Source organism: Echinops telfairi, unplaced genomic scaffold (genome assembly GCF_000313985.2).
Source record: "Echinops telfairi isolate 266 unplaced genomic scaffold, ASM31398v2 ScPeMD7_7463;HRSCAF=8501, whole genome shotgun sequence".
In the NCBI taxonomy this organism is placed as follows: domain Eukaryota; kingdom Metazoa; phylum Chordata; class Mammalia; order Afrosoricida; family Tenrecidae; genus Echinops; species Echinops telfairi.
This window is the reverse complement of record NW_022111363.1, coordinates 1462873-1473361: the sequence shown is the minus strand read 5'-3', so window position 1 is coordinate 1473361 and position 10489 is coordinate 1462873. Positions and strand designations below refer to the sequence as shown.

The 10489-nt window shown below is 58.4% G+C and overlaps 1 protein-coding gene across 1 annotated transcript in view; it reads right to left on the bottom strand.

Moving 5' to 3' along the window:
• Window positions 1-10489, bottom strand: part of NECTIN1 (nectin cell adhesion molecule 1) — a 71040-nt gene that overhangs the window by 10602 nt on the left and 49949 nt on the right. The window contains exons 2-5 of the mRNA XM_004712764.2: window positions 7107-7457; window positions 6244-6546; window positions 5820-5937; window positions 4113-4264 (exon numbers count right to left, since the gene is read on the bottom strand). Of these exons, the coding sequence (XP_004712821.1) occupies window positions 4113-4264; window positions 5820-5937; window positions 6244-6546; window positions 7107-7457 (924 nt within the window). The remainder of the gene's footprint in view (window positions 1-4112; window positions 4265-5819; window positions 5938-6243; window positions 6547-7106; window positions 7458-10489) is intronic.

The following is a 10489-nucleotide window of genomic DNA, read 5'->3' as shown; positions in this document are numbered from 1 at the left end:
TGGGCCTGTACTCACACTCTCACCTGGGCGCTTCCGTTAGGGGTCCCCTTGCTAATGCAACAAAGGCTACCTACTGGTCTTTCGTTGCTGCAGCTGCACTACAGCTGTTTGCCCTCCGTGTGGGTCCCTTGCCCATCCACCCCTCTTGGCAGAAGCCCCTCAAGAGCCTCCTTCTTCAAACTGGCCTGTGTTCCCTTAGCCGGAGGACAGCCCACTGCTCCCCCCTGCCCTGTACTAGTGTGGCTCAGGAGGCTCTGAACTCAGCCCTGTGGCTCATCTGGACTACTTGGTGCGTGCCTGTCCAGGATTGGCAGCACGTGGCCAGCCTTACACACTGTCCCCACCCAGAAACACCTGCTTCTTCAGCTCCCATCTCTCTGCAACCCCCACCCTGCCCCCGCCACTTCATTCCCCTCCACAGATGTGCCCAGGGCAAAGCTATTACCCGAATGGATGGCCAGATGAAATATTAAATTTCCACTTATCCTTCTCGTTCATGCATTTCCTGCGGATGTGTGGGGCTCAAGTCTAGGGCATGGCCGTACCCTGTGGGGTAACCCCCCTCGGGAACATGGTGGTGGACTAGCCCGGGTGGGAGAGGCTTGTGAGCTTGGCTGCCGCTCAGAAATGGCCGTCAGCATAAGAAGCCACAGTCCTGACGCGGGCTCGGCTGACGGACCGCGTCCTCCTGCAGGAGCTGGGAGACCCTCGTGGGGCAGCTGATGGCGCTGGCTCATCAATGACTCCACAAGGGCCCTGCCTGGCTGCACTGCCAACAGTCACCTGTAAAAAAGGTCCTTCCAGCCACCCCAAGTGTCTGTGTCAGTGACTGCCATGCTGTCCTACTCTGTGCCCGCAGGGAGGCCGGGAGGGCATCTGTGGCCCCTTCCATGCTGAGCCTTCAGTGGCTTCATGCCATCTGCCCTGCTGCTCACACCACTGTTACCAAGGTGGTTTGAACCTACCACTGTCACTAAGCCCACATGGCTTCAACAGCACACTCTCACTGCCTAGCCCACCACCTAGCGACACCCCGCAAGGAGACAGGACACCCCCAGCTTGCTCCTCTCCCTCCCTTTGCTTTCTCTTTGGCCTTCTCCTCCTGGATCTGGCGGGCCAGCCTTGCACTCACCACTGCCCTGTATCCCAAGAGTAGAGCAGGGAGGCCCTGGCTTGCCTGCCCCAGCCCTGCCCCTGGGGCTGGGCAGCACCACGTGGCCGCCCAAGTCTGGCTCGGCCAGTGGCCTGGCCTCTCATGCTGAGTAGGATCCTTGGGAGAAAGTTGTTCTTGGGTTTCCTGGCCTCCTTCCTGATTTCCCAATCGCCAGTTTCCTGGAGAGGCTGGTGGCAGAGGTGGGGGTGGTGCTGGTGCTGGTAGCCCACCATTAGGGGGATGGTACCAGCATGGGGGTACAGGTGGTGGTGGTGCTTGCTGTGTGCCAAGCAATGAACTCGTACTTTGTTTGAGTATCTCCTTGTATGATCACAGAAGCCTGAGGTAAGTGTAATTATCTTCTTAATTATACAGCACAGATGAGGAAGCGGAGGCTCATTGAGGTAAAGGACTTGCCCAAGGCCATACGGCCAGGACCAGCCAGCGTGTGAACGTCCCCGGCCCAGTCTAAGCTGACCTTCTTGGGACACTGTTTCCCTGTGGGCAGTCATGGTCTCTTCTGGCTGCCCGTGATGAGATAGCATCATGGTGCACTGTCTGCCTCATCTGCGTCTGAGTCAGGGCTCAGGCCCCCATGAGGTGCTTGCTGAGTTTTGCCCAGGCTTTCTAGGAGGGGAGAGAGGTGTGATTCTACCCCCAATTACAGCTTGCCAATGTGTGAGAACCCCCAAGCCCCAGCCTCTTTCCCCTCAGTTTTCCCAGGTTCCAAGCCTGATGCGTCTACTTCCTTAAATGGTCCCAGAGCTAACGGCCGGCCGGGAGGTGAAGCAAACAGGGAGTGACTCCCCTCAGCCCAGGTGACAAACAGGTGACAGAACGGCCTGAAAACAGGTCAGCTCAGTCCCTGGACGGCTTTGGGCTGCTCTTTTTGCAGCTCTGCCTTGACATGTGACCACAAATGAGACATAGCTAAGAGCTAATGAATACTCAAGGCTGGCCCAAGCCCTGTGATTGGAGGCTGGTAACTAGCCACTACCTATGTTCCTGAACTCCTGAGCCTGGTCCACTGCCTCCCTGAGGTCAGGCCTGGCCCGTGTTCAGAGGCTCTTCCTGCCTCTTGGCAACTCACTCAGCATTAGAGTGTTAAAGACGCTCCTTCTTTGGTTGTGATGGCAGTCACACCGCTAGTGACTTGTCTGACCCTGAATGACTGTTAATGGCCATGATGGTAGCTGTTATGGTCGGAGTCAGTTCCCACCCCTACGTACAACAGGGTACAGCAGGGCCTGGTCCTCACCAGCCTGACAATTGCTGCTATGTGTGAGTCCAGTGTTGCAGCCGCCGTGACAATCCATCTTGTTGACGGTCGTCCTCCTTTTCAATGACCCTCCCCTTACTAAAACGGATGTCCCTCTCCAGGGACTAGTCCCTTCTGATAACAAGCCTGAGGTCCGTGAGATGACGTCTCCCCAGCCTTGCTTCTTGGCAGCATTCTGGCTGTACTTCCTTCAAGAAAGGCTGGTTGGGTCTGTTGGTAGTTCATGGTACATTCAGTAGTCTTCACCAACCCCAGAGTTCAAAGGCCTCCATGCTCCCCTGGTGTGCTTATTCCCTGTGCAGCTTCCGCACACACAGAAGGGGGTTGATCACACCCCGGCTTGGCCCAGGAGCACCTTCGTCCTCCCGGGGACACTTTTGCTGTCCACTTCAGGAAGGGGAGCTTTTGCAGATGTGCCCGATGCAATACTTCGTTCGGCTTCCTGATGGCTGTTTCTATGGTGTGGACTGTGGCTCGATCGCTGGCAACGGTCTTTTCCCATGGATCGTGCTGTGGCTTACTGGTCCGGTGGTGGGCGTTCTCGCTCTCTTCCCACGGAGTTGTAATCCGTACAGAAGGCTTTGATCCTCACCAGCGAGTGCGTCAAATCCTCTTTGCTCTCAGCACATAAGGTCGTCATCTGCAGATGGCGTGATCCACACAGCTCGATGCCTTTGCAGAATCAAGAGAGCACAGTCAGACATCTCCATGGTATCCTCTGCTTCCCGGCACGTTCCGTCTGACATCAGCAGTGCCACCCCTGATGCTCCGTCTCCTCCTGAATCCGCTGGGCCCTGTCAATGGACTGCTTGCTGCATTCGCGTCTGATTTCTCTTCAGCAGCATTGTGCTTGCGTGTGATTCCGTGACGACTGTTTGATAACTCTGCCTTCTGTTGGCTCACCTTTCTTTGGAAAGCCTCTCCTCCAGTTGGTTGGCCAGGTTGCTGTCTTCCAACTTTCCTGGCACAGATGAGTGATGGAGGCCACGATAGTCATAACAACAGGCCATCGGGTCATCCACTGACATGCTAGGTCCTGACCTCCAGCGTGTGGGATTCTGACCAGTCACACTGGGCTCATTTCAGAGGAGGAAACCCACGCCCCTTTCACTGCCCTTGGGGTCACTTCCTGGGGCATCCCAGTTCTCACTCTGCTTGAGAGCTTGGGTGATGGAACTTTTCGTATCCACACTCACGGAGAGCTGCCGGGAAACTCGCAGTTCCGTCACGGCAGACAGCCATCACGGGCAGGGACTACAGCCTTGTCCCCCTCTCCCCTCCAGCAGCTTTGCTTGGGGAAAGCTTTGCCATCTGTGCTTCCCAGGCAAACCCACACCTACCCCACTGGCCCCTTACAGTGATGTGTGCTGGCTGATCCATGACCCACGGCGAGGCTCCACCCTCCCCCGGAGACAGCTATGCGCAGCGCCGGTTCCCTCCTTCCCCCTGATGGGTGGGCACCCCGACTGCCATGCCCATAGCTCTAAACACACAGGGCCTTGGACAGAGCTACAAAGAAAGAAAAGCAAAGCCTGGCCTGCCAATGGCCAGCACTCAAGGGAGGAGGGGAGAAGCAGGAAGAAGAGAAACCAACTTTGGCAACAGCCCAACCCAAAGGGAAAGGGCAGGCAGCAGGGCCTTGGCGAGTGGGAAGAGGCAGGGAAGGGCACAGCCTCCTACCTGTGATGTTGACCTCCACCTGGCCCGAGCGAGTGCCAATGGGATTGGTGGCCTCGCAGATGTAGGTCCCTGCCAGGCTGTAATTGATGGGTCCCCTGAAGAAGAGGGTTCTGTTCTGGGCCTCTACGCCCTTGGGGAGCGAGCCATTCAGCCTGTAGGGATCAGGGGACAAAAGAGGGGGTTATTGGCTCTCAGGACCAATGTGCCCACCTCCCTCAGAGGGGATTCCTCATCCTCTCCAGGAAGCCTCCCCTCTGCCATGCATTCAGTTCGACACCCCCCCAGTCCTTGCTCAGGTAGGAAGCAGGGTCTCTCGGAAGGAGTAAAAGCAGTAAGAGAGAACAGAATGGTCTCTTTGATTTGGCTTTATATCATCCGGGGTGTTCACATTTGATCATCATGACACTGAGAAGTGGGTAGGAGAGGTGGGGACTGGCCTTTCTAAGCACACGAAGAAGCTGAGGCTCAAGGTCAAGGAGACCAGCTAGCTAGCAAGCAAGGGGCAGAACTGGGGCTTCATGAAGGTCCCCGGACTGCTGGTACAGTGCTTGCTGTTTGACTCAGGGTCCTGGGGCTGTTGGTTTTTGGGACTGGTGTTGGGCTGGCTGCAAAAGGATGTCTCTGGGAGCTGGTAAAAAACACATAGGCCCAGGTGCCAAAAGCAGATCTCCCAAACCAGAACATTTGGGCCAAGGCCTGGGAGCCTGTATTTTAACAAGCTACTTGGGCCACGAAACTGTGTTTAGCAATGGTTGTGTTCCACGTCATTCTCTGGGATTCTTGCTGGGGCTAACGTGGGCTTTCTCATGTGGCAATGTCCCCAGGGATCGCTGGGGACAGCATGCCACCTTCTTTCCTCTTGATCTTCAATGCCACAGAGCCATTTATTGCTGGGTCTGGTGGCATAGGGGTTACACGTTGGGCTGCTAACTGCAAGGTCGGCAGCTCGGAACCACCAGCCGCTCTGCAGGAGAAAGACGGGACTGCTACTCCCATACAGAGCTACAGTCTGGGAAAATCCCAGGGGCAGTTTTACCCTGTCCCGTGGGGCCTCGACTCCATGGCCATGGTTTGGGGTGAGAGCAGCCTCCTGGTCCATGGTGCAGAAGGGGGCACGCAATCCTAGCCATTCAGCTTTGGAAGCAGGTGCAGACTAGGAGGGAGAGCAGACTAGGTAGTGGTCTCTCCTTCTGTGAACAAGGAAGCTGCTCTCTGGCCATCACGTCAACCTGTCTCCTGGGTTCCCCCCTCATCCCCCGACTATTCTTGGGGAAGAAGTTTGGCCCAGGCCATCGGAGCTGACAGGATCCCCTGAGGGCCAGGAAGCCAAGGACGGGCTGATGGGAGGTGGGGAAAGCGCATCATGACCATCAACATCTGGACTAACTGCTGTGCCCTCCCTGAGAATCTTGGGGTGCAGGAGGAGTGGGAACAGAGATCTGGGGTGCCGAGATCCCTGGGGAGTCCTCGATAAAAATGCATCCCAGGGGCTGGTGTGGGAGTGGCTCAGACTGAATCCTGAAAGGGAAAGGGTGACATTCTTTATCTGAGAGGGTGGCAAGTCACCAGGGAGGCCCCTCTGGTCTCCACGGGCCCTGCATTGTCATAAATGGGGATGTGGGTGGATCACATATCCCCTTCCCCCTTTACTGCGCACTCTGGGCCGCCTCTGCCCATAGCTCTGGAGGTGGGTGGGCGGGCACTCACGTGGTCCAGTGGTACTCCGTGGCTGGGGGGTTGGCATCCGCTCTGCACGTGAGCTTCACGTCCGTCCGCTGCAGGTACCAGTTCCCATCAAACCCCTCGATGCTCACCTCGGGCTCATCTGTGGGGCAAGGGATGGTGCTATTTGAAGAGCATTGGGGGTGGGGAGTGCAGGACATGGAGAGAGGGGGCCTCTGAGGAGGAAGGCATGGCAGGAAGCAGGAGGAAAGGGTAAGGAAGAGGGGTCGTCCCAGAAGCTCCAAGCAGAGGCAACAGCAAGCAAGCAGGAGAGAGGGGACGAGAAAGGGAATGTGGTGCAGAAGAGGCAGGGGAGTCCCAGGGAAGAAGAGGGCATGGAGGACGGAAGCAGGGGCCAAGCAGGGAAGGGCAGACAAGCTGGGCCCCTCCCCTGGCCCCGCCCACTCACACTGCACGTCCAGAGTGAGGCGCTCTTTGAAGCGGTCCATGTGGTAGTTGACGATGCAGGCCAGGGACTGCTGGTGGGCCTCCCGACTGGGCACCAAGCGGTAGCGGCTTATGACGGTCACTGTGCCATTGGGGTTCCGGATCTCCTGGTACTCAGCCTCCCCCTTCAGGCGCGTTTCCCAGGTCACCAAACTGGGAGGCTTCCCATTGGCCGAGGTGCAAGTGGCCACCAGGACCTTGCGCTCCTGCCCCTTCTTGGCTCGAAGTACTGCCTGGGTGCCCTCGATCCAGTTGGTGGGTTTGGCTGTAGGGAACCAGGGGGCGCCATGAGACCACTCAGCAGAGGTGCGCAGGCCCCGCCTTCCAGGCCCCCTCGTCTGTCTTGCCCTGCTCTCGGCTGGGCGTCTCCAACACCGCTCCCCAGAAATTATCCCCCCTGGGAGATTCTGCATGTCCGACCTGTCCTTCCTGCTCCACCGTGTGTCAGGTAGATCTTTTCCTAAGCTTAGTCTGCTCATGCCATCACTTGCTGTGGCTCCTCCCTTACAAGATCCATGCCGCCAGTGCCTAGCTCCCTAGTACCCACAAAGTGGCCCACGCATGGGGGGCTCCAGCCTGAACCCTGGTCCTCAACTCTGCCCAGAGTGAAGGGCCCTGCCCCAACCCCTAGTAACTTCAGCTAGAAGAGACTGGAAGGGTCTCAAGCCCCAGAGCTATGCAACCAGGTGGCCTAACGCGAGTGTCTAGAGACAGGAAGGCCCTCAAGGCCAACACGGCCAAGCCTCCGTGTGCTAGAGAACAGGGTGGACTCCCTGGTGGGCTGGTGGTCCGAAGGCCGCCCCCCTGAAGTGCAGGCCCGCGTACCCATGACAGTGAGGTTGAGCTGGCTTTCACGATTGCCCTTGGGGAACGTTGAGAACTCGCAGATGTAGACGCCCTCGTCCTCCAGCTCCAGGCGGGACAGGCGGATGGTGCCGTCGGTGAAGGAGGGCTGCAGGAACTCCACGCGCTTCTGGTAGGGGGGCAGCACTGAGATCCCCAAGGCGGGGTTGTAGATGGCCACGTTCTGCTTGGAGCCATTGGTGGCCTTCTGCCACGTGACCTGCGTGATCTTCACGTTGGGCAGCAGGTTGGCGAAGCTGCAGTGCAGGACCACGTCGGTGCCGATGAATCCGTACATGGAGTCATTCACCTGGACCATCTGCGGGTGTGCACCTGCGCGGGCGACAGGAGGGCGTGGTCAGGGCCGGCACAAGTCACACTCCCCGCACCCCTAGGCTTGCTCATTCTTCCTTTTACAGCGTCATTAGTAGTTTCGTTCCGCTTGTAAAAGCACTAATTGCGGGTTGTGAAAAGTGCCGACACCAGGCCGTCCTGGAGAACACCGAGGAGAAATGACAAGGCCCTCACGATCCCGAGGCTCAGACCCACCGCGCACGTCCAAGGCCATCGCCTTTCTGCTAACTGCTCTCCTCTCTCTCTCACTGGCCCACACGCCTCTGCCCGTTTGTCAGCGCCACCGGGAGTGAGGCCGCCGCGATTGCAAACACCAGCAGGGTCACCTGCGCCAGGCCGCTTTCAGCGGTGCTTCCAGGCCAAGACAAACTAGGACGAGACGGTGGGGCCCGCTATGGCAACCGACCGGGGGAAGGCCCACAGGTCACCAGGGACCATCTAAACCAGGCAGGGGCGCACTATTCATTCGCTGCAGCAATGCAAGCGGGGACGGGGATGGTCAGCAAGATGGTGTGGGATGGGAGATTTTGTCTTGCCGTCTATACCGCTGCCACTAGTTGGCGCTAACTTGATGGAAACGAACAACAGAGACATACCCCCTGCCTGTTTTTTCTCTTTTCTTTTTTCTTAACAGACCCAGAATCACACGACGCAGGGCTCCACAAGCTGCGGCTTTCCCTAGTGCTGGCGCTGCAAAGGGTGACTTGGTGGACGAGTGGTTAGCCTCGGGAGAAGGACGAGGCTCTCTACTCCCCTTGGAAATCTATGGGGCAGTTCCACCCTGTCCTACAGCGTCGCGGCGGGTCGGAACCCACCCCCAGCCACGTTTTTAGGAGGGACATTGAGTGCATGGCCTGAAGGCTGGGGCTGCTCTGCCTCCCAGGCCCTCAGCCCCTCATCAAACAAATGGGCTGAGGGGAGGTGCCTTTCCGCCCTCCCAGAGTTGCTAGGGGAACCCAGGGGCATAAGGGGTGACAAAGTGCTCACGTGGCAGGAAACTAGGTGAGCACAGGGACAGGTAAAGCCACCCCTTGCTGTCTGCCCCTACCGGGAAGTGGGGGTGTCCCTCAGACCAGGCCAGGAAGGGAGCAGGGGGTTCTGCCTATCCCTGCCAGTCTTCCCGCGGGCCTTTTATGGTCTTGCGCACCTGGGCCCTGCCTGTTGGTCCACGTCTGCCCACACAGCCCATTTTCGGACTGCAGCAGCCTCTCCTTAGGATGTCTTCACTCAGGCTCTGCGGTGACTCACTGAGCACCGTGCTCTGGGCAGCTGGACCCCAGGGTCTTCGCATGCAACTCTTCAGTCCCAAGCCCCCGGGAGCACAGAGTCTGTGGGGGCAGCACTTCCGGGTTCTTGCTGCACCCTGGGCCCAGAAGGCTCCCTCATCCACCCATGGACGTCCACCCAGAGGGGACTGCCTGGGGAAGCGTCCCCAATCCTCCCAGCCACCTCTCCAGCCTCCCGTGCGGCCACCTTGCTCGTGGCTCTTTGCTGCCTTGGATGACATTGTTTCCAGGTCTGACCCTCCTACAGACCAAGGCCTGTCCTCCCACCTCTGTGTCTCCACAGCCCAGCACAGCAGCCAGCACACAGTAGGTGCTCCGGACAGCTTTGCTGCCACACAAATCCCAATGGAAAGACCAAGAGCACGTTGGCAAGGAGGAGGAAGAGGTGATCAGTGGCATGGAACGAACGAATGAATGAATAATAGCCTCCCACTGACTTCCGCTGCTGTGAGCTTCCCGAACATTCCTTACCTTGACTCTGCCCCTAACTTGAGGCAGCGCCCCCGGCATGCGCCTCTGCCCTACAGCTCTCCCCTGCAAACTGTGTCCTTGGCTGCCTCTGCACACTTCCCGTCTTCTCATCCTCATTTCCCTCACTCACTCAGTAACATCAGTCGCGCCAGCCCCGACTAACCCTAAGGTCAGGGAATAGCCTACTTGATCTTCAGAGGGAGTCCAGAGTGGACCTTGGGCCAACACTCACCTTCTCTATGTGAGGGAGGCCTGGGGGCAGCATGGACTGCTGGGAAGGCCCCCAAACCCAGGTTAGTAAGCCCCCCAGGAGGCTGCAGGCCTGGCCTCTTCTGGTAGCTCCTGAGCCCAGCATGTAGCAGGAGCTCAAAGCTTGCTGAATAAATAGATCTCTAGCCTGCTGGGCCAGTCCCTGAGCGTGCCTTGAAAACTTTCCACCTATTCCCATCCACACAGCCTTCAAGCTGGTCCCCTGGCCAGGGCTGCATCTGCCATCACCACATGCTGGCCTGGGTGGGGGGCAGCGGGGGCACCCCTTGCCAGGAGTCAGCAGAGCTGGGTTCAAGCAGGGTTTCGTCTTTAGCTCGCCCAGCCCCAAGGAAGAGACTCTAGCCAACACTTTCCCTTTCTGAGCCCCATCTCCTCATCTGTCAAAGAAGGCTGGCCTCGGTCCCTCTGGCCCTAACTGTCCAAGTCCCTGAACTGCAGCCCAGCCCAGCCCAGCCACACCTCACCCCAGATACAGCTCCGCGGTGAGGTCAGTGGGCTAGACAGCTCAGCACTCCTGCTGCCTGGCCAGCAGGATAGTGGGTGCTCTCTGCCCCACCCTTAGACCTGCTGGTGGCTGCCCAGGGCTGAGATAATGTGGGCATAATTAATTGGGGAGCTTTCGACACACAAAGCCAGGAACAGGAAAAGCCAGTTGAAGGGCTTGGGCCACAGGTGAGAGTGGGGAGGGGGAGGGTGTGGCTTCCCAGGAGCCATTTGGGATTGGTGCCAGGGTGTGGTGGACTTGCAGTGGGACTCGAGCCACTGAGGCCGCCGGGACCCCTCGTCTTCCCTAATGCCCTCCCAGGTGGGGGACATGCCATGCTCACAGACGGCGGCTCATCCTCTACCTCGTTCTTCCCAGGGAACTTCCCAGGGACCCTTGACGCACCAGTTCCAGGAGGGGAGATTGCTGGGAGCAGCCGGGTGTGGGCTGGGAGGGTGCCCTTCCAGGCTGCAAGGGCTGAGACACCCTGAAGGCCCCTC